This window comes from Leuresthes tenuis, unplaced genomic scaffold (assembly GCF_036924035.1).
Source record: "Leuresthes tenuis unplaced genomic scaffold, fLeuTen1.0.hap1 SCAF_16, whole genome shotgun sequence".
Classification (NCBI taxonomy): Eukaryota; Metazoa; Chordata; class Actinopteri; order Atheriniformes; family Atherinopsidae; genus Leuresthes; species Leuresthes tenuis.
In genome coordinates this window covers 14,991,862-15,017,028 of record NW_027325370.1, presented here as the reverse complement: position 1 = coordinate 15,017,028, position 25,167 = coordinate 14,991,862, and the positions used below count along the sequence as shown (strand labels likewise).

Genomic DNA, 25,167 nt, shown 5'->3' with positions numbered 1-25,167 from the left:
AAAACATTATCCCAGAAAGGCAAGGTTTGATTGACAAAATCGTTTGTAGACATGAGTCCTGTGTTTTTGTGAAATAGGAAATAGGAAAATAAGAATATTTGTTCACACATTCATTATGTAGTAGCTTCACTTGTGAGACTATCGCGTTTTGACAGGCAGTTTTTTGGTGTCAGGTGGGGTCAAGCCATATGACAGGAAATGACAGTATCAAACTATGCGGTCTTTGACAGTGTATTGTTTTCTGAACAATACCATGTATTTTTAAACATCTATGTACATTAATTCTTACTGTAACTATGTCATTTGAACTCCTAACCATGACTGTTTACAGACTGGAATGTATTAGCTAATAGTGGAAGTACAATATATGTCCTCAACATATAATTTGGATATATATATTTTTTCTAAATATATTGGCCAGTAACTTCATACATTATTTTAATAATGCTGTGATCATACAAAATTGATGGTCTAATAGAAATATACAGTTTCTTACTACAGCCATGCCTGTCTTCATCTTCCAAGTCTTTATTTTCTGATTGGGACATTTTTGCATCTATTCCATTAATTACACTATAAATTTCTTTACATATATAGCACATTGTTTTGACAAGTCTCCAAGATGAAACAGAGCTGAAAGACAGCATGTTCTTTCACAAGCTTTACTGCACATTTTTCCCATAATAATATTTCAAAAACAGTTGAGTCGTGACTTCTTACAGTGCAAGTACAAAAGGTAGCTAGGCTACCGCAGTGGATGCCCATCTGTCTTTAAACTTAATTTTTAAAAGAATATATGTTCTCTGAAAAGGAGTCAGTGCTAAGATGAAAACATGGACATAAAAATTTGACTTGCCTTTTACAATAAATGATGTTAGGCCCTCTAAAATAAAGACATTGGAGGATGGAATATAAATCCTTGCTTGACGTGTCAGCACATCAGTACAGAAGTCTGCCTTGGTTGTGAGCATGTAGTTATTATCAGGAATACTAACAAGTGACATGTATTAATTTTTCTAAAAGACTGCCTTCTGTTGTTGCCAGTGATAATTATGGTTCTCCTGATGGCATCAAGCTTCTGTAAACCATCATTAGATCACCTGTGCTACAACCTTCTTTCTCTGGATTCAATCGGCCCCTCTAATCTGTCCACTTCGCTCACTACATCAAATACTCGCTTGCTCTTGAAACCCTCTCTTTTTCTAAATGTTTCACTGCTCTCTCCTGTTCAACATTACACCTTTTCCTCTTCAAACGCTATTTCTCTCTCCTCTCTGCTGCACTCTGTGTTCCTTCTGTCTTCTCGCTATCTTTTCTACCTCCTTATTTCCTTTCTACCAGTTGTGGGCAGTCGCCAAGATTACTATTAGTGGCGGGCTCAAGCCCGCAATTTCATCAGACCCCTGGAATTAGAAGCGGGCCCACACTGACAGGGACAAAATACTGGAGTTATTATTGAGGTTGCTAAAATTGCAATAGCTTTGGCACGAATCTGCCCATTGGAGCCTTGGATTTCGCTAGCCTTCGCTAAAGAGGAGCAATGGACATCTAACAGCAGCTACAGGGTAAAATAAGCACTAGATGGCTACCAGTGGGAGCAGTAAGTGGCACACGTTTTGTTTGTGAGGGTGCAGGTGGCGCTTAAGCACTGGGAACACAGCCATATTGGAAAGACAATAGAAAGGATATAATGGGACGTGTTTTAATATTGTGAGATAAAGATAGAAAGGAAAAACCTGTTGTATTAGCACGGGTGTAATATAAATCCATTTAGTTGACAGTAAAAAGCAATTTTGTGTCCCATAGACACTTGCAGCTTTATGTTGATGAAGTAGCCATATTAGTCTTCCTTTCCAAACATGCTGATTCGATTATTTAAAGGCAAATCTCCAGCCCCAGAACACACTCAGCATGCTTTAAGCCATTTATCCACCTATATTTCACAGCTTTTACATTCAACTCTCATAGCGGATTAATGGCGAGTGTCTGTCTGAGATCCAATTGCTTGGTCTTTCTTGGATCGATTTTTTTCTGGATCAAAGGCACCAATCTAATCTCTCAAAATGTTCAAACACTTTTTATACTAATAAAAACAGGTTGTAAAACACAAAAAAAATCTGCTTTAGACATTTAGGGACTGTGTTGATCTAACAAAAATAGTACAGTAAATGAACAGCCTGCTGTCCAGCTTCTAATATTAAATCCACAGCACGTTTTTCACTTCTGTATGAGCATACAAACTATCTAAATGTCAAAGCTTTAACTATACTTACTTCACTCCCTTAGTAGTAATTTAGGCTTATTTTCATACTCCTAAAAAAAAAGCTGAGACAGAAATAGGCTCTCTCCACAAGTGCCAAGGAATTCCAAAAAAGAAACTGTCTCAGATCATGCTCCATTTGTTAAAAAAAATAATAATAAATTGTCAGACTTAAAATGAGATTGTGAGATTTAATAAAGTGGATATTTTGTGCAAGTGCGTCAATGAAGAGCTTGTTTTTTTTTTGTTAGTAGGCAGGTAATTGTACTTACAGCAGGGTCCCTTGCGCAGAACCTTAATGCGCCGCTGCGCGTTGCACTGGGCTTTCTCGAGCTCACACTCATTGGAGTAGGTGGATGAATCAGAGCCACAAACGGGAGCAACCAATGATGGACAGTCCCATTTCTTGCAAACACACTCAGCCTTGGCTGGGTCAGTTGGATCCCGCTCACATACAGCGCCAAAGCCACACAGCATCCCTTTGCAGCCTACAAGGCAAAGACAAAGAACAAAATGAGTTAGGCATGACTTAAAAACATTTGCTCCAACTACAAACTTGACCCATACTTAGTTCAGTCAAACAAATTAACAGCCCAGTCAGTCGTTTCCTACATACAGTCAGTTATTTGTCTCTTACAAGGAAGTTTTCATGAGCCAAAGCAAACATCATGTTTTAACAGCAGACATTTATATCCAAAGAGAGGCTTATTTTTGGCTGAGAGGCTGAGATTCATCTCAGTATGCATCAGCCATTGGGGTTTTTATGGAGAACTCGGTGCAGTTCGGCAACAAGAAAGCATCAGGAATTACATGTGATATTGGTGTGAAAGAAACAGATGCTCTCACTTCATTCAGGCAGAACATATTGACTCATGCACAGCCAGCGCAGTGTGTTGCTGGGTGCACTGAGGCTTTTGCAGAGAAGCTTCAAAGTTGAGAATTTCAAATAGTCAGCAACAACATAAGAAATCAGTATACAAGCAGATATTGTACAGTCTCTGGAACAGTTCTCTGAAATATCAATGATCCACTGTCCAGGAAAATGAGGAGTGACAGCAACATGGAGACAAACAGGGGTCAGCCAAACACCTCATGGCTTCAGAAGTCAGGCAACAACAATTCTTAAGACTTTAAACCTCCCACTGAGTCCTCACCTCTGATTTCGTGTGAAACAGCTAACTCTCAACTTTGTCAGGGCCAGCTGAATGCACAAGGAAAACAAGAAGTGTTCACATGTGTACGTGGTTATATTGTGTGTACAAAACATCAACTTAGAGAGTAATTGACCCATATAGGGGCAGCTACAGCTGCTGTGGCTCTATGCCCACACAAAGGGCTGTTGGGCAGCCAGCTGGCGTGACGTCCTTGCCTCAGCTCTGGGGGTGTTAAAAGAGATGGCAAGCTCTCACAGGTAGCCACACCTGATTGGAAATCAATGGACGAAAGCACACAAAAATAGGTGCACGAAAAGAAAATCTCCTTAGAGAGGCAAACAGCCAGTGTCACCGCTGTAGATATATGTCACACACTCACACACACGTGCACCCATACATAACTGTTTCTTATCACTGGCTCACAGGATAGGAGTAAACTGAAGTTGGCATGTTCGCTTGGACTCACTAGCAGGTGGCTTTTGTGGTACTGGAAAGGCAGACAGTCTGATAGGTACTCCCACACACACTAACACACACACACACACACACACACATTGACAAAGTGTGTGGAGCTTAGAGAAATGGTATAGCATCTGCCCAAGGCATCTCATTGTGTCTCTCTCCTCACACCGAAGAACATTGGATGAATATGTGGATGTGAGTGTGTATGGGATATGTGTGTGTAAGTGTGTGGAGTGACAGGCAAGGAGGTTGTTTTTGACTTGACCACTGTTCCCTTTAGGGGAGCAGCTGACAGCAACCTGAGCTCACTCTCCCTTGTACCAGGGGAAAAAGAAGTGTGTGTGCAAAGCTATCCATGAATGCATCTGTATTCCTGAATACGTGTGTGTGTCTGAGAGGTGTAAGTATTAGGTGTCTCTATTTCTATTTCTCTCTCTCTCTCTCTCACACACACACACACACACACACACACACACACACAACCCTGTGGCCAGGTGCTAGAATGAAGGCCATGTCATGACTAGCCCGCTCCTCTGCTACCCCTTCACACCACACGCTGTGTGTGTTTGTGCATATGAGTGCCAGCATGTGGCTCAGAGACGAAGCCATGCGAGCTGAGTGACAAGAGATGAAATTCAATCAAACTGTGTCAGATGTGTACAAGTGAGAGGGAGGGTGTCTGATAGTGTGACAAGAAAAAAAATGAGGTTCTACAAAAAGATCTCTCTATGATCTTAATGTATCAGCTGAGTTTTTTTCACAATGTGAGGAGCAGAAATGAATTCCGCAAACCTCATAAAACAAATTATAAAAATGTTATCATAGAAATCACATAAAAATGCAGAAAGTTTAGAGAGGAAAAAGAAGAATGGCTGCCAGTGGTGTAGTGTAACCAGATGCAATGTTTTCCAATAAGAAAATCTCACACTTGCCTCAAGCTTAACTGTCTGACAAAAGATTGACACTGGAGCTGAGGGCTCTGTCAAAGTGAAGGTATCAAGTTCAGGTTCTGGACAGTGTGCATTAATGGCATACTAATGTAGTGGTAGCTCTTTCCTGCAAAAAACATCCATTTCTTTGGAATAGGAACAGCAACAACAGGAAAAAGAAAACCCTCGGCAGTTAATATGAACGGTGTAATCGTGATGGTTGAAAACTAAAACACACAACCAACAAAAAACAAAATCCAGCTGCACAAGCTCTGAACTAGTCTGACTGACAGGTAATCACTGGGAGTGCAGAAACAACAATAGACATAGACGAGGATCCATATTACATGTCCTGGGGAAAGATATGCTATAACTTTACAAATCCCACATATGAGAGAAAAAGCAACTTTTTTCACCAGTTCTGCTGCATTCACATGTAAAGTGTTGGGTGTCATTGCTTTTGGCACAAAATGAATATAGATATTCAAACATATATAGTTTTTAGTTTACATAATAAGTTCAACAAGGCCAAGGAGCTTGCAGATGTTGTTTGGCACGAGGATACATATTTTGCCTAAAGTGATGTTGATATAATACAAAGTAAGAAAATCATAGAAATTTAGAGGAATTTAATGAAACTAAATAAGCTGCATTTGGCTAGCACAGCTAACTGTCCTGAACATCTCCTCTGGTGAGAATCAAGTCTTTAACGTCGTTGACATGTACATGTGGTGATTTTTATAAGACAGAAGACAGATAATGAGAAACAGACGTAAAGAGAATGCTCTTTAGCAAAACAGTTGCTGAGGGGGGCTGAAATACAGTTACATTTTGAGAAGAAATCATTTTGATTACTGCTGTCTGAAACAGTTTGTTTCTTCTAATTATAGTTTTAATAAAAAATAATGCAGCACAAAGCAGAGTCCAAGTGTGATATGTATCCTGTGACAGCTGCTCTTCACAGCTTGCTTTGCCCCCACTGGTTGATGGCTTGCCTCCAAGAATCTTAGCACCTCCTGTATTTTTAACATTTCTGTTGATCAAATAGCTTTACAGCATTTGCAGTGAGGATTATCAGTTATTGGACAACAACAAATCTCTACATTTCTATCATGAGGGGAGTTTTAGTATTGAGAAAATTAGCTTAAGTTCTCTTTTCTAATAGTTACTTTAAACAGCTTTAAAATGGTGGTCTGACACACCATTTATCCCTCAAAGAAGACTGTATCCATGCATGGTTATGCATAAGAAAGCTAAAAGCTCAAAATAAACATTGCATCCTGATTTAATACTAGACTGACAAAAATCCCATATAGGCATTTCAAAGATAACAGTTTTATAGTGATAACAACTATTCCTGCTCCACTGGATTTAGTCAGCATGACCTTCAGAGATTGTTCTGTCTCACTTGAGTGCTGAAAATAGTTTGGATTTTGTTTGTTTTATGTATATTATAAATGTGTGTAAGCCATAACAACATCCTTTGGAGGGCTTCAGAGTGAAGGGAATGTTTGTATTTAAGTGTGACTATAATCTTCCGCCATCCTGACCTTTTTTTTGTTTAGTTTTTTTCCCCTTGCTTCCCATCTATTGGAGGCAGAGGGTGACAAACCCATTGGGAAGAAAAGACAGTATTTCCAGCTTATACTTGTCAAGGACTACGTCTTGTCCAGGTAACACATCATCCTGTGTTTGGGCGACTCGTCCATTAAATGTAACACAGTTTCAGAGCCATAAGGTTGCTCTCAGAGCATCAGCTGGTTATAAAAGGAAAAGGATAGTGTTGTTGTGATTAAAGCCCCAGTGAAGAATGTAACGGTTTACGACTTGAAAGGAAGTGAAGCGCAGTTCTCTGGTGGCAATTTTCCACCAACTATTGCCAGTTTTGATGCTTCACAACTCAGTGTGGGTCTAAGAGAATACATATTTGAATTTAGTTCTTGTGGATCAAAACACATTCATACGTCCCTTCTTCTTCTTCTTTCGTTTTCTTTTTTTTAACCCATTCCTTCAACAAAACTTTGAATGCTCTGTTTAAACAGCGGTGTACTATGCTTTGACATTTATTTCTAGTTTTAAAATAGCATTGGGTCCTGTGCAAGGTACAAAAGGATATATATTTCATTACATAATGTATTATCTATGCAACGCTTTGTGTCAGATGCTTGCTTTTAGACACAGAGTCAGGCAGAGACAGATTCAATAAATGTGCCTCCAAAACCAGAGAGTTCCTGTTTCTCTGATATTGTTTCTACTCTGTGTAGAAAATGTCTGCACAGCCTTTGTTTGTGGTGAAATGCTCTATCAGTTTCATTGTTTTCCTGCCTTGTTGCATTTATCTCACACAAAGTGAAAGGGAGAAATGGACTGTTGTGGCAACCATGGGTGCATCCATACCCCGATGAGACTTGACACAATAACCACAATCAACTCAAAATAGTCACTTCACAGAAGGATCGGCGCTCTCTGCAGAAGAAGACGATACCTGTCTGCCTTTTAATTATTTTATAGCAGTTCAGTTTGATTCAGGCTGTGACAAGGGAAGGGAGGGAAGAAGGGTGTGTATGAATAATTAACAGTCCTGAACTGTACATGGGTGACAAAGTAGCTACTGTGTTACAGGGGTTGCTGGGGCAGTGAAGCGCAAACAGAAGACCAGCTCGGATGAACCTATTTGTAGCACGCAGATTAAATCTGCACATGGTAACTTCAACATTGATTAATTCCCTGCTGACTGTCAGGAAGTTAGGATATGAATGATGGTGGAGGCAGATACAGCTTGGTGGAAAGGAAGCAACATCATATTAATGTTCATGGAGTTTAAATTCATTACGCTCTAACACTCCTTGGGGACATCTTCCACTTACTCCTTTATAAAGGGTCCCCTTTCTTTGGGGCTGACACTAAGTAATACAGATGTGCTCCCCAACCGGGTGGCTTTTAACGGTCCTAGCTGTTTCTACCTCCTTCTCTGTATAAGAGGGCTTTAGCCTCTCTATCTGTGCAGCTGTATCAGAAGACCTTCGCAGTGAGGGGAAAGGTTGCTATGGTGACAGCCAGTGATGCAATCGGCACAGAGCAGCTTCTCTCATCAGGTTGTGATTGGAAACTTTCCATCTTGCACACAGGTGGCCTGTAAATGTAAATGCACACACACCTACACACACGCACAACTGATTCAGTACGACTCAGCCCTTTAAACTCTTTGCTGTACTTTTTGAAAATTGTCTGTCTCGATGACACTGCAGTGATTACACAATATTTTTGTGAGGGGTCATTTGATAGTTTAAAGAGTAATGCATATAAATTGAAATGTAGATATTGTAATATGTACACTGAGGCTGTAGGGTTTTGCATTGGCCTACAAAACTATAATACATCTGTGCTGTATTGATCAGGAGTTGCACACACATGATTATCTACAGAAAAGAGTTCAGAAACACCACGCTTTGTCAGTACAGCAGGGCTGATAAAGAAAGTAACACCACGGTGGCCGGCAGTTACACCTGGTAAAATATCTGAGGGAGGGGGGGTAAGGTATCAACCTTACACGGCTTGTATTGATCTCTGGTTTGTGGTCCTCAGGGGACAAACACAGTCAATTATTGATCTTGTTGCAATCATAAAGCACACAGCTTGAAATAAAGAAAATGTCTGCTCACAAAGGACCACCTTTGCTTTCCAGCTCAAAATGAGAAATTGCTTCTTTAAACGACTTAAAAGAAAAGGAAAACGGCGAAGGTGGCGGAGAAAACTCTTTTAAATGAGAAGGATAAAAAGCAATGTTCTTATCATGGCAACAGCAGAGCGAACAAATTGAAAAAAAACAAACACAACAAAAACAAAACAGCAGTTCTCTACTTGATGATGGTGAGTTTTGGATGTGTTAACGTGGCTTTGAGGTGTTTGTGGGAGTGTAGGAGTGGCCGCAGTATGGTACTTTTTTCCCCCTTCTCTCATATACAGGTGGTAATCAATTCTCTGTCAACACACATGCTTGTATTAGCTGAGCACCTGGGCCCTGACCTGGCCAACACGCAGGACGGACTTATTTACCCAACTCTGCAGCCCAAACCTGCTTTATCTTGAGACAGGGTGAGCCAATATGGGGAGATGAGTAGAGGCAGGAGATGGAAGAAAAAATGCTTTGTTAGAAAAAAATAGTGCATGAGATGGAGAAACAGAGGTGAGGGAAGGTTAGAGCTTAACACAAGAGGAAGATGAAAAATAACTGCAGTTGGAATGCCTTCCATTTTGTACGCATACATCTTGTTCAAACCAAAGAAACCCTTCCCTGATGCAAATGATCTGAAGGCTACGGTATAACTAACTGCGATTTACTCGAAGGTGTAATGACCATAAGGAAAAATAGAAAGCTTCAAATATGACTGTACAGAATAGAATTGCACCCATTGCTCTTTTTCTTAAGTCTGTGAAAAATCCATTGGTTAAAAATCAAATACATGACCTTGCTTGTTAGAGGAGATCTACGTGTTACAAACAAATCAAATAGCCTGTAGATCCTCATATTTTCCATGTTGTCTTTATTGCACATGCCTCTCAAATTTAACTGTTGTTGCTGCTGTGAGATTTGTCAATGCTATTTCTAGTCTCCCCTGGCTATGGTTACTTCTGTAATTTTAATGATGTCCCACTGGCATTAAGTGTAAATACACAACCCATTCAAAAGCTGTAGAGAGCCCAGACAAGCACGCACACAGACAAAAGGATCTTTTTTCAGTTTAAAGAAGGCTCAGTTTCATTTTAAGTGTGCCAGTAGTTTTACACCTGCAGATAAATTGGTTAAGAAACTTGTTGTGCTCCATATTTACATCTTTAGTCTCAAGTGTCTAAGCCATGACCTAACCATGTGTTTCATATCGAAACAATATTGTTGCAGAGATACCAACTACCTGAAAATCTGGTGTGTATCAATATAGCACTTATATTTTGTGATACAAGGAAAACTGTAAACTGATTTTAGTTTGAAACAACTACCGTAAATTCCGGACTACAAGCCGCTACTTTTTCCCCAGGCTTTGAGCACCGCGGCTTATAATACGGTGCGGCTAATATGTTTTTTTTCTTTTTTTTCATGCCGCCAAAAACATTTTGCCTTATAACATTAGACCAATAAAATTAACGAATAGTTCACAGTGGTCCAATGAAATTGTACAATAAATCAAACACACTTACACTAGTAAATTATTGTAAATCGGTCATTTGTACTCACCCTCAACATGGAAAACAAATGAAGAAATGCATACGATGCAGCTTTTAAATTAAAGGTGATCAATCTGAGATGAGATTGTGAGAGCGACAACGAAGAGACTGAAGTGAGTGACGAAGTTCTGAGGCTGTTCAATTCGGACACTGAAGAAGCTGACTGTTACAGGCACTGTTCGGAAAAAAAGCATTTGCAGTATGTATTTGTTTATGTTACCACAAGCATTTAATTAAAAGTTTAAAAATCCTCACGTGTAACATCTTTCCGTGTAAATATCTCATATTACAGTGTGCACACCCGCGGCTTATAATCCGGTGCGGGCCTACACAAGTACAAAATGCATTTTCTTTTTAAAATTAGAAGATGCGGCTTTTATTCAGCTGCACTCTATAGTCCGGAATTTAAGGTAAGTCAAAATTTGTACTTAAGCTTAAAATGGCTTCACATCGACAAGCTTCCCCTACCGTGATCAGTATAATTTCTCAGCATTTACATCCATCTATGAACTTTCCATGCAATAGTTTTGTTATTTTGGCATTAAAACTATAGCACAAATGCATTTTTCCTATCTACTACCTGCGAAGTTATTTCAGACCTGGAGCAGCTCTCTGTTTTGTTCACTTTGTTTGGCCATATGAGCATCCTGTGACCGCCGAAGTAATTAGATTGAGACCTTGTTGAGAAAGATTTCAAAGTATGTCTCTATACCTTTCTCAGGGTTGTGTGTGGTGTGGATGTGCAATAAGCCAGCAAACTGGGGCTGTGCACTCTATGGTTTATTGGTAATCTGGACATTTAGCAAAGAAGACTGCGATCTCCCATGTCAAGTATTGGTTCAATATAGGCCTCAGTGCAAGTTAAGAAGGAGTTATGGTTCAGTTACAGTTCTGCAATGCAATCAACCAACAGTTGACCATATTTAGGTAGAACACAACTCTTAACTATGTGAGTGCTGACATGTTATGACATTCCTCCCCACCGACATATTCAGATAGCTCGTAGCCACATCTTTAAAAATATTTTCTTCTATTTTCTCTTTTATTCGTGCTATCTTTTCTCAGAATATAGCAGGTGCTGAGACTTCATAAATCAGGCCCGAAATGGGACAGCTCTCGACAGCTTCGTACATCTGCCTAATCACGCTTGTTATGGGAGAAAAATACATGAAGGGTCTAAGAGGAAAAACATGGCTATTTGTCTTGATCAGGCAGGGAAACAAGCAGGGAAAGAAACAAGAGGAGAGAATGTTATAATGAGAATTAAACAGGGAAAAAGTACGAACTCCCAGCGTTGTCAATAATCAGAGCATACTCACTGAAAAAGGGAATAGGGAACTGACAAAAATTCAATGAAAGCTAAGAGAACTACTTAATTCTGTGGCAAAGTGGCCATCATTTAACGTGTTTGTTTTGTTTTTTTTTGTCTCCTGGACCAAACTGTTGGAAGGGTGGACAGATAAGCTGAAACTAACACTCTTTAGAAATGCCAACAGGACAAAGAAACAGTGTATTACCCATCGGGACGAGAATAATCTTAGCAGTGCTCCTCATCCTGACCTGTTATAATCATGCATCTTTGCCGGTGATACAGGAGTAGAATGTCAAATCCTGGCAGATGTTGCTCCACATAACAATAACTCTGGCCCTATAATCATTATCAATGTTATGTTCAACAATCCTGGACCTCAACAGTTGTAGTGCCTTACCCTTTTTAACATATCACATGGGGAATAGAACAAAGCTGTGTGTTGGCATGAACAAACCTCTTAGCTTCAAAGTGTTCCTGTTTTTTTTTTGTTGTTTTTTTTACTTCTCTCAAAGCTTCCCTCTACCCCGTCTTATCAATAATGGAAGCATTGGTGACAGAGCCCTATTCTGTCATCTTGTATCTACTCCAGAAACTCAGCAGCAGGCAGACAGAGATGCTTCCTGAGAACTGATAACAGCCAGTCTGCAATACACATGAAGGGAAGCAGCATGGTTGCGAGTGCACCGCTGAATTAAAAAATTCAGGGAGGGCAGTATTATGAGTTTATCGTTTGACCTCACTATCACCTCCCAGAGATCTGCGATGGAATCTCTTACAAAGACTTGATTCTCGTATTACACCCACACAGCTCTCAGATTGGCAGTATTTTACGTTTGCTAATTGGAAAAAGGCTTTGAGTGGAAAGGTGAGGCAATGCTCGCAAACAAGCAGCGAGTTGATAGCTAACATCATCTCACCGTCCCGTGCCTCGTCTCTTCCCTCACGTTAACACACTCTGCCATCGCTGACTCCATCTCTCATCACCATCATCAAATGTTTCATCAGCATTGCATTCCTCTCACGTCATGCTTTTGAAAGGAGAGTTGGCATGTATGAGTAGGAGGATCACCAAAGGGGAAAGCTTGTCTCTGTCACAGGTTCCGCAGCATGGAGCTTCAGACAAATTTTCTTTGCTTCACTTGCGCTACACATTGCTCCAGTTTCCAAGAGAAAAATGACATAACTAGGAATAAGTTTCCAAAGGACCATTTGATGTAATTTTCCAGCCAAAGTCCTGCACGTGACTCAGACACATAAAAGATTATCTCAGAAGTGATCAGTTAAAAATTGATTTTGGGGTGGAAATATCGGAGTTCAGACAAGTTTATTCTGCACAGATTGTGCCTTAAAAAACAGACTGTATATAATTTGTGAGTTTTGTAAACCACTAAACACTGAAAAAGATTTTCTTTGTGAAGAGTGCTTTTATGCTGTACAATTATGTGAGGCTGCCTGAGAAAACCGGTGGGCTCTGCCTGCTCAAACAAACACTTCACAACAGGTCTGACTGCATAGCACAGCTGAGATTTATTTGCTTTGAATATGTACAAAAAGTAGAACTGTCCAGCCATTATCTTCATGCTGTAAAGCAGCTTTGTGTGGGTGTTAGCCACCATAACTGCATCTATAGCTTTTGATACCCGTCGTTCTGATATTGTACACGTCTGTATTGTATATTGGCGAAGTTTGCGCTCCACATTTTAATCAATAAGGCAATATTTTACTCTAACATTTGGAAATTAAACTTGGATCACAAATCAATACCAGACTACAACATGCATCACAGAATATTCTGCTCATGTTGGACACTCCTGCATTAATAATGCAATCCCAGAGAGTAACATTCCTTTTAGGTGGTGACGCAGAATATGCAGATGTGGATGAATTTACTTCTCATTCAGACACCTTTTAATCAATGGCTTTTTTCTTTTAAATAATGAATTTGAGCTAAAAGTTGAGGTTTGGAGGAGGGGGGGGGGTATTATGCTAATGATATGAAACAAATGAAACAAAGGTATTTTTTCAAGTATATGTGCTACAAGGAAAAATCATTCTGGAAGATCAGATTTACACATTCAAGTCCTCTTTCAGATGCTGTTTGTATGCCTGATTACCACATAATTCTCTAAATTTCCCCAACACCCACACCACTGGTGATAAGTAGGAAATTAGGTTTTTCATTTCAAATGAACAGAAATGAATCATTCTGAAGCACCCAAGTTATTTTGTAGTCCCAGATTCATAAGACACAGTGAATACATAGCAGAATACATAATGAGCAACACTCTTTTCATACAAGGTACTGTAACATTACGTTTGCAGCAAAATGTGACCTCTAATGAACTGAACCTCTAATGAGTGCCGGTTGAAAGATTTTACATTTTATGTGTTGACAATTTGACCACTTTAAGCCCCTTATTAAAATCTTGAGGTCATTCCCACCTGAAAATAATTCATTGTTACCAGTCATTCTTGCCACTTCTGAATTCAGGCCACTGGCAGTTTCCTTTAGTGAAGGGAAGAGAGGAAACTGGGCCTCCATATTGGCTCCTGCTACCAAGAGGAGAGAGCTCTCCATTTTTTTCCCAGGATTTCTGGAGGGAGCCCAAGTCAGTGGCAGATGGCAGCAGGATGAGACTCAGAGACAACCTGGCGGGAGCTTGGAAGGCAAGCCAGGAAGCGGCAGCTCTCAAGTGCTGAGCTGGTCTGCACTGGATAAAAGGTAGGCGGCCCCCTCCATATGGTCCTCATTGCTATGCCTGATCACAAAGAGGTGCCCATAGACACATTGTCATTGTCACTGGAAGGAATTCAGGATAGCTGGAGACTTCCACACTTTTGAAAGCAAAACTGTGGGAGTATTGTCAAAGTTGGAAATCAAGTAAACTAGCCTATTAGTATTAGTGTCATCATATGGAAGATGTGAAAACAGAATGGGGGATCCATCTTAATGTCTCTACTAAGAAGCAAATTTGAACCCGGGGTGCAAAGGGCTTTATCTTCTCATAAAGAATTTAGATTAATATTGATGTTCCTGGCTGAAAAGCCCCTCCAGAAAATATTGAGTGCAAAGATTCTTGCCAATGTGAGATGATGAAAGCAGTGCCCCCCAGTATTGCACCAATTCCAAATAAACCCCAAGGGCCTCGGGCACTCTGTAGCTGCTCTCTCTCCCAGACAGTGACTACATCATTCCCCTTCCCTCCCCTCCCCTCCTCCATCTTCATCTTCATCTCCTCCATCTCCTATGTCTCTATTCTCTGATCAATAGCCTTGACTTACTGATCGATAAGGCCACAAATCACTTAATTTCTTTTTCTCCTCCCTCTTATTTTCATTGCTGCCACACCCCCAACCAACAGGAGGAAATATTTAGGGGAAAAAAGTGGAGGGAATAGGGGTTGTGTCTCAATGTCTTTCTAAAAAGTAACTCTTCTGTCTGCCTTCTTCTTGGTTTATGTGCTACTGCAACAGTCAGAATAGAAACGTAAAAGGTAAATAAAGCCTATTAGAAACCATCTGTAATTCAGAATAGTCAAGCTCAATGCAAATCCTATCCAACACACATTGACTAATACACCCTCATACACAATTCTACACACGTTTATTACAGTCTCAGTCTGTTAATAGCTCTGAAAGGTGAATGTAGCATATGATTGTGTTATTTTCAGAAAATCAAAGTATGGCATCAACCGCCTATCCATCAACCTGAATTTTTTCTCTGTGGTGCCTCTGGGACTATAAGCTCACATATTGCACGCACACGCTCGGAGTGGATAGTTACAGTAAATGTAAGGGACAGCGAGGGAAAAAAGTACCTGACGTAGGTTAAAATTTATAGTCTGTGCTCATGCACTGCTGGCTTTAGCGTTAGTATTATAGCACCACAGTCCCCCCCACCGGCCACTGCTGAGTAATTAATTGCCGGTGACGCGAAAGTAGCACAAAAAGGGCCACGCTTTTGCGCTTTTCATTACTGTGCCGGGAGTCTTTCTGTGTGGCTATGTAATATTTTCTCTGGGAGAGCTAGTGAAGGAGCGAAGGAGGAAAGCAGGGGGAGGGTGGGAGAGGGGAGATAAGTGATATGGAGCTGACTGGAAGAGTCTTTAGCTCATCTATGTTCATTTGTCTTCATTTCCGCTGTTCGGAATGCTTAGTCCAAGCTGACCCACACCGCTGGAGCTCTGCTGTGCACGTGAACACACAAGTGGCTGTGTCAACATCAACAAGCACAGTACACAGATTGCCCCATCCTGTATGTGAACACTCAGAAACAGCTAGCTTATATATCATCATACTATATGACCAAACATTTACTTCTTCATGTATGCTTAGAGATCAGGTGACATATGTATGTATATCTATATATATATAGATATACATGTATGAGATCCACCAGGGACCATCAGTAAGTTTAAAAGCTAGTTAGCAGACACTAACAGGGCTTTTTGCTTAATAATTTGGCAAACTGGTACCATGTTTTATTGCTTGTAACAATGCATGTCTTACAATTAACACACAGTTAACATCACAGTTGATTTATACAAAATCTGGGTGGGTGAGGTCGAGAAGACACTTTTAGACAGCAGTGATAACAGCTAAAGATTGGCAAAATGACAGTTAAATAAAGTGGCTATGGAAAACATATCTCATGAATTATGGATGCCATCAAGGTGAAAAAATGGGCATTGAAGCTTTTGAAATATTTAAATATTAACTGATGTTTATCTACAAATTCAAATTTTAATTGTTGTGTTAGAGAGTCATCTTAGATTAGAAGAGCCATGAGATCCACAGATTCAAAAGACTGGAAGAAATTGGCATAAACAGAGAGTTGATGGAAAAGTGGTTCTATGGATCAGCGAAGGAAAAAATTGGTTTCTTAATCTAAAGTTGATTCTATGAATGCACCAACAGTAGCTTTCCCTTATGGTTCCTTAAACATATTTTAACAATGGATTTTATCATAATTTACATTTTTATCATTTTTTTTATTTTATCTTATCTTTCATATATATATATATATATATATATATATATATATATATATATATATATATATATATATATATATATATATATATATCTTTTTATTACATTTTTATTCAATCTTATCTTTATTGTTCTGATTTTATCTATTGATCTTATTTCTTTCTTTTAATGTCTCTGTAAAGCACTTTGAATCACATTGTTGTTGAATTGTGCTATACAAATAAACTTGCCTTGCCTTGCCTTATGCTGTTCATTAATAGTACTCCTCATTTGTCAAGATCCACTGTTCAGTATTCTAGACCAGTGGCATGGAATACTTTCTTCTGTCAGAAAAACTGAATGTCAACACTTCCAACCAAGCCAAGCAAGGTGGTTGACAAGAGTGCAATTTGGTTGCTCTGGGCAACCGGTCAATTGTTACTGCAGAGCACATATTCATATGGTTCCTTTCCTGCATTCTCCTATGTCTCCGAGTATGGCTTGGCATGGTTGTGGATGCTCTTATCAAATTACAGCACATTCCACTCCTAATGTGCTGCATATTTCCTCCACAGAGATGGAGAGGTGTTTTGTTTACTTCCATAGCGAGTGTTGGTTTTGTGTGTTGCAGGAGACAGAAGATGGAAAAGGAAAGAAAACAATCTGGAGGGATGGAGGAAAAAAAGTGAAGAGGGAATTCCAATCAGTGCAAAGTAAATGGGCCCAATATTGTCAATCTCCTGTTTTTCTGTTTAGGCTCACATTGCATGTTCCAAGTGAGTTTCCTTAATCATGCACACAAAATCGTACTTACAGCAAAAAATAGGCTGACCATCCAACTAATAGTTTCATTAAGCAAATTAATATTTCCATTCTTCTACTGTATGAGCAGAAATAATGAGAAGAAGTCATGAAGTCATAAGGAGAACGGAAGAGACTTTGCATAATGATATATTAAAAAACATAGTGGCTCTTTGCATGGACGGGTGTACTGTATATATGATAGATGTTTTGTTACCCTTTGTTTTAGTTAATTTTAGGGATTTAGTCTCTGGTTCAAGGACATTTACGTAGAGCAGATGTTTGGATAGACAGTGGGTCTCCTTGTGCTTACATAAGAAAGTCTCCAAGAGTCTAACAAGGCATCAGTAATACTTGTATTTGTGCAAACACCTTCATTAAATATAAGTGGATCTAATATAATCTGGGAAATGACTCTATTAGGTCTGAGTGCTGGCATGTGCAGTAGTGCTGTGAAATCTGCACTGTAAAACGTTAACTGTGAATTACAGCCTCGGTAATGTGATAACTGCAGGATAGTTTATTGCTTCCTACTGGGGAACTCTGTTTGCTCAAGCCAAGAGCTCAAGCTTAGAATGGCTTTGCTTAAAGACACTTCAGCAGGGCAGCAACTGAAGGGATCTGAATTGTGTAGATTGTGTGGTGTCACCTAGTTAAAGAAGGGCTTACATTTCAAATATATCATGCACTCTTGGAGGCGTGTTGTGGCTTGCGGTATCACCAGTGGTATACTACATGATATACTCATGCATAAGTATGTCCTACCAAGGAAATAAGGAGACTTACTGCAACATACTCTACTAATATTCACTACAGTTGAGTACAAACAGAAAACATTTAAAACGAAGTAAAGCTGATCAACATAAAGTAAGTGTGTTTAAATATATTGGTTACGTACAGCTGAGATAATTAGTCAGTCAACAGAAAATTAGCAATAATTTTGGAAAATAAAAGCAATTAGTTGCTATTGTTGGACAAAAAAATTGTATGGATTTGGGAGTATAAAAGTAAAAATATGTCATTTTAAGAGGATTTTTGAAACTACTGTTAATATATATCTCTGGAGAGGGAATTTAAAAAGCAAGATGGAAAAACAAGCAAGAGCTCTCTATTTGCACCAAAAAAATGATAAGCTGCTAAATGAATCAAACATAAAGATAACAACGAGATAAGATCCTCATTTATTGTATTGCATTGAAATGTCAAAAGGTAAGGATCTATATTACTTAATGTTCAGCAGTGTGTCTACCTGAGCCATTGCTTAATTTGGTGTACTTCAATGATTACTAAAACTAGCAAGCCTAGAACGAGAGGACATCTGCATTGCAAGTGAAATATGGAAATAAATCTTTCCATATTTCTATCTTCAAAATGTGTGTTTATGCCATAAAATACCACAACTGAATAGCAAAGAGAGCCATGTACTCACAGCATTTGCTCAGTAGCCTCAGGGAAGTCTTACAATTTTTGGTGGAGAAATCAACCGCAATTTAAATGATTAAACTTAGTAAAATTTTAATCAACCATTTTCCCAAGACTAACTCCAATAACAAGTTTTGCTTTTGTTAAACATCCCTCGTGGGGGTGACACTAGCACAGGATATATTATGAAATATATCACATAATTCTATTTCTAATAAATGGTCTGAACCTATATAGCATAGTTTAACTGAGGCTAGGTTCTAGAAAGCGCTTTACAATGTGTGTCTCATTTACCCATTCCTACACACATATACCCATTCAGAGAACATTTTACTATAAACACGTTCACTGAGTACTACAGGGACAGTTTTGAGTTCAACCATAGACCTTACAGTTCCTGGGCAACCATTGTAGCACCTTCACAAACAGATACATCTCCATCTTTCTTATCAACACACACCTTTTTTGCAGCATCCCACCTTTTACTCATTCTCCCTCTCTTCCCCATCTCAGTATTGGCTTTGGATTTTAGTGTGTTACTCTTGTGTGTGCATGTGTGTGTGTGTGTGGAAAACCACCTTGGGGAGAACACAAATGGTGAATGGATCTCTGATTGTCCAATACTTGGTTGATTGGAGTGTTTAAGCACAACATCTAAAAAGTTCATGGCAGGAATATGTGTGTGCATACACATTCCCACACACACACACACACACAAAGTAGTAAGACTTGGCAGTTAGCAGCCAACATAATTAATAGCAGCCGCTGCAGTTCACTTTCGATGCCAATAGTGACAGTGACAGCAAGAGGAGAGTGCAAATATCTCGGAAAAATAACGATGACACAAGACCACTATGGGTGTTTTAGTCAGCTGGCATTGTTTGAGTAACTTTCTGGTCTCTGGTGTTCTTGCAGGGTTTTTTTGCCGTCATTGCACGAGTACTTGCTCAAAAAGGGGGGGCTTACAGTGAGAAATGCAAGGCAGCATGCAAATCACTGGTCAATTGCAACTGACAGGGAGGTGTTGTAGATCAATTTGAATAACCACAACCACATCAATGCGAACAACTTTATTCTGACCTGAGGTGGCCTGAGGTGTTGTGTCAGTAACTCAGTTCAATCAATCAATTAACTAGAATTATATGGAATGATATAGCTGTCAAGCAGTACTCCAATCAGCAATTTGAAGATATCTATTTAGGCCCTTCGTATATTTTATTACACTTTTCTGGCATTTTGTTAACTAAACAATCAAATGCCTTTGAGAAAAAACGCAACCATAAATCTAATCCGTGGTGACAACAATCATTAGATACAAACAATTGACGATAACCATCCTTTCTCCCAAAATGTGCAGTGTGAAATGATTCATGTAAACAAGGTATGATACATCCAAAATTTACTGGCAGAAAAGACTAATAGCACAACGTAAAAGATCATGATCTTTTACTTTGTGAGACTATTGATCACGAATAGTGTGCAGCGGTATGAACTTGGTGAAGAAAAGAAAACTTCTGAGGGGGGAAATAAACTAAAACCGCTGGGTTTCAGCTGTGGCATTTCACAGCTGACCAACAGAGCATTTTCCACTCAAATCTATCACAATCTGTCTTTCCATCTGCTTGTCACCCTTAGCTAAATCTCTCATTATCTTGAGACACATGTTTCGAAATTTGAAAATATGCTAAAAGTAAAACACCATAAAATGAAGTCAGCCACTCTACGTGACTTTTATGGTCTTCATCAAACAATGCTCAGAAAACTGCCAATAGGCAACAGAAACGGGTAAAGTATATGTGGATTCTGACTTTACAGTGTAAAGTTCGGAGGTCAGTCAAAGTGGGGTCACTCCAATCAGTGTTCTTACACTTTTGTAGTAGAGTTCGGGTGGGCTAAGCCTTCAAAATGATCTGTCAGTAGCACCTAGAAGCTTTAAGCATTTGTAGTTAAAGTGGCAAAGTTGCTTGTGTGAAACTGAGGGCAAAGATACAAACCTTATTACTTGGATCAATCTTCCTGTCTCAATCTATTCTCTCTCATCAGTTATGCATTTCCCACTGGGATCTCAAACTAAAAGTGCATTCATTGATGGTAATTCACTCTTCAATCCTTTATGGGCATTCAATTTTTTTCAAAGCAGCTTTTGAATGGCCTGTGGTGAGATGGAAAGCAGGAGGGCGATGCTTGCCTCCATGTCCAGTGGAGCCTTCACTGCTGTGTGTGTTTTGCTATGTGAGTGAATGCAGGTGTGTGTATGAGGGCGCATGGGATCCCAATTTGCCACGAGACAGCGCATTACAATGCAGGTTTCAGTCTGTGCAGTCATCGGAACAAAGTCAAAACAGCTGATCCACTCTCTTTGGTCACACAACAGTGTGTGTGCAAACACATGTAAGCACCTGCTGGTGTGTTACCTGTTACTGGGGCAAGTGCAGTGGTGTGTGTATTTTAGCTAATGGCAAAGAGTGCTTAAGTGTGAAAGTCTGATCTCAAAAGGCAAGGCTTAAGGGATCAGATCAATTATGAGGGAGCAAAGTAAAAAGAAAAAAAAAACTCTTTTGAAAAACGGCTTTTAATTTACATCTGTTACCATGCGATGCCTCTCCGTCTTTGTAAACAAGAGCGTCAAAATAAAAATGGAAATGTGTAAACACAAATGCAACAGTATGGCAACAAAACATGGCTCATTCACAGACTCTGGTTTCCTCTCCCTTCCAGTTCTGTCTCTTTTTGCTCTGGAGCTTATCTATCACGTCGTACACCAACCAATTTATATGGAAAACACTTAATGTGCAGCAACAAACACATTGCCTGCAAACGACATAGTCTACTAAAGCATATGGCACACATGCTTCATCTATTAGAGGCTTTATGGCTTAGCGATTTAGTATCTCCCTATGTTGAACACATATGGAAATACAGATAAATGCTTCTCTTTGTCTCCCTCTTATTCTCCATGCTTGTTCTGCCGCTGTCTTCCCTTTCCACCTTTGGGAACAGAGTGGGAAGAGAAAACGCATGGAAGGTATTCATTTCTGACTCATCATTGACTCAAAAGCATGAGATGTTTTTCCCTGAAGGGCACTTTAATGATCCTTAGCTTGAGTGACATATGTCTGAGGCCGATTAGGACAGTCAATTCTGACAACATATCAGCAGGGATTATGCCAGGCTGAATTAGTTCAACTCCTCTTAAGTGGACGTGAGGTAATTTTTGGAAAGTAAGACAAGGGGAGTAACATCACTAGCATTATTATTCCATCAGTGACCATATGCAAAATGAGACCTTGAGAGAATGTAACCTCTTTCATTGTGCCTGTTGTTTAATTTCTGGGCTGCCCAGGAGCAGATTCAAACATACAAGATCTATGCAAGGCATTCTAGGAGATGAAACCCACTGAGCAATTTCCTTTTCTCGTCATCCTATTTTTGGTTTTGATAGGAGCTTTGGCTCAGGAAAACATGCAGCATGTGCTTATGTTTGCCAGGGTTTCGTTTTCTTGGAGTTCAACTACATCATGCTGTCTTCAATCTCTCCTCATAAAATCCCTTTGAATTTCCAAGCTGTAAATATAACTTGCACCCATTTTAATTTTTCTTTGGAGGGGGGGTATGATAGAAAAATTAATTATGTTTTTATTGAAACTTACTTGCTGTTTTATTTTGCTAAGCAAACAGGACAAAACTGCTGCTCTCATAAACATTGGCTCTCAGTGGCTTCAGGCGAAAGAAAGAAAAAAAATCCAACTTCATAACTCAACTTATAAGCTTTTTCATTTGTGCTCAACTTGTAATCATGATATCTCCAAAAGCATTTGAAAGCAGACTACGGTGGCAGCATTATGTGGGTTTGCGACTGTTAAACTAGGCAGATGTGTGGAGAGTTTGTCATTGGAGCGGAAGCCAGAATATTTCAGTCAAGAAGCTTTGAAATTTAGATTGCATCATACTCTTTTTTCCATTTAAAAGAGTGCCAGAATGCATTAATGTGAATCACTTATGCTAAATGTGGGACGATTCATATGGTAAGTGCTAGGTATGTATTTTTCCAGCTTTTTTTTCCAGCTTGAATTTATGACTAACTGTGAAGCAAAGATGTAAAAATAACAACAGTTTTCGCTGGGAAATCTAATGCAAAAAGAGAGTGAGCGAGAGAGAGAGAGACCCAGGGGCCTTGTTCCCCATTATGCATTCAGCATTTTTCATTTTCATACACCACAGCAGGAGATACAAAGTAGTCCACTGGAATGTGAGCATGTTTGTGTATCAGTGTCCCTCCCTCTGGCTGAAGCGTCACTGAACTTTTTTTTAAATGAACACTTAACACAAAGAGATTAAATCAAGTGTATTACAGCAAGACCAAACTGAGATCATTTACTGCTCAAGTCATCTGACATTTTTTTTGTTGCAAGAATATGCTCTACCATTTTAATAAAAAAGAAATTTCTTCAAAAGAACAGTGTTCAAGGTGCAAACATGATACGTGCAGCAAAGTTCTCTGAGGCTTAAAACTGTTGCACTCTTTTACAATTTATATCAAGTAAGTTTGATTAAAGTTCTGTTAATAAATAAGTGATTTACAACTAGAATACATGCACAAACTTGCTGGTATGGTGCACATGTTAGCAATCTATTTGCTAACTAGCTCGCTTGTAAACATCTGCTAGTAACACATCAAGCTTGTGACCTTCTGATTAATTAAAACATTTTGAGTTCTAGTTTGGTGTCCACTAAACCCTTAAAAAATGTGTTTATAGTGGTACATGTAAGCCCTAGAATGCAAATAGTGATGCAAACGTTTTCACAAGATACATTTTTAGCATACTTCAGCAATCCATGCTTTTTCTAGCTGCCTGTGACCTAAATGAGGTTGTGATAATGACAGATTTAGTCATATTTATGCATATAGCAAACATTATTTTCAGTGTTTTGAGCAAGATTTACCATATTGTTTCAATTTCATCCAATTTCAAAGCATGAAAAAAAGGAAATAAACATCATGCAAAAGCTTGGCTACCCTTAGATACTTGTTTTCGTTTTTTTCGGGTGGGGGGTGTTACAGTTTGTTCACAGTCACCATGAGGAAAGCCCAGGGAATACAATTTTCAAAGCATTATGACTATTTTAGCTCAAATAACCATTTTAATCACAGATGCTCACAAGAGCAAGGAAGGGGTATAAGAAGATCAGACATGTAAATGTTTCTTCAATTTTTAAAGATGAAAGATAAAAACAAATGTCTTGAAGGATTTTATATACGATTCCCAATCAAAATTCCTTCCAATTCTGCAGAATTCTTCTTTCTTTCTCCTTTAAGTAAGACTTTATAAGACTTTATATTTTATTTAAGGAACTTTATTACATTCGTGAACATTAGTGAACAACGGTATGTTTGCAGGGAAGAAAGGCTTCAGAAAGAACACCTCTCCAACTGTATGTTGGGGGGGGGGGGGGGGGGGGGGGGGTGTCATTCTTGGGTCATTCTTTGGACTAGAAACATTTCAACAGTAGATGTAACAATTATCTTACAGCACGTTGTAAAAGAGATGCCACTACATCTTTAAAGACATAAAAGGAGAAAATAAAATGGCCTCTACAATAAGATAATGATCCTAAACAAATTTCAAACTCGCCTCTTCAAAAGGTGCAACCTGAAGGTTTTCACATGGGCTTCACAGTTATTTGACCTATTGTACAAAATCTATGGACAGAATTCAAAAGAGAAATGCATGCAATCTTATACAACTGGAGGTCTTTTGGGGAAAATTCCCAAAATAAGAAATAAATAAACAGACCGAGTTGGCAACAAAAAAGGGTGTGCTGCCTAAATTTTTTCTTCAGGTTTTTTTTCAGGTCAATTTTTGTTTTTATGAAACTGTAAGAGACAAAAATACAAAGTAATATTTAACGGTGCTTGAGAACATGGCTTTACATGTAACAGACAAGTTTAACTTCACTTGCAGATGTTTGATATTCCTCAGAAGCTAATCATTGGGATAATCTGTTAAAAAGTGTAGCTTTAATCTTCAAATAACCTTGGATTCGTCTTCATCTACACTCAGTTGATTGACCTCCATGCTCTTTCTCAACTAACTCAATCATTTATAATCAGTCTTTCTTTGCATTTCTTATGCTTACATTGCTGAGGGCCTTAACATTTCTTGTTTAAGGGCACCTAAAGTTACAAGTGTTGTTCATTCACTTTCCACATTTCCAGTGTTCATCACATATGAAGGATTCACTATAAAAACAAGGGCAGCCAAAACACCTGCAGGAACCGCCCAAGAGGCCACAGGTTGAAGATGTCCATGACGATTGAGATATACGTGTGTGGGTGTGGGTGTGCACACGTGCGTGTTAGGGATAGAGGAGAGGCAGCATAAAGGTCATCATGAATAGTACATGAAGGCGGGTGGGAAGGATTGTTAAATGTCCATCACCTTCCTGCAGATTACCTCCAGCTGGTTTGGGTGGGGGTTTGTCACTAGCCGGACACTGGTGTGTGTCTTTGCTCATGTGCGTGATCCTAGTAGCAGTCACCTCTTCCATATTCATGCCTCGACCTTACCCATATGCATTCAGCTCCACATGAGACCCTTTACATCTTGGAAATTGGGCTGGAAATAATGGGAG

The 25,167-nt window shown here is 39.2% G+C and overlaps 1 protein-coding gene across 5 annotated transcripts in view; it reads right to left on the bottom strand.

Moving 5' to 3' along the window:
* agrn (agrin) overlaps positions 1-25,167 on the bottom strand; it is a 239,818-nt gene that overhangs the window by 96,923 nt on the left and 117,728 nt on the right. For all 5 annotated transcript variants that reach the window (XM_072366885.1, XM_072366887.1, XM_072366886.1 and 2 more), the window contains one exon: positions 2,533-2,748. In XM_072366885.1, the coding sequence (XP_072222986.1) occupies positions 2,533-2,748 (216 nt within the window). The remainder of the gene's footprint in view (positions 1-2,532; positions 2,749-25,167) is intronic.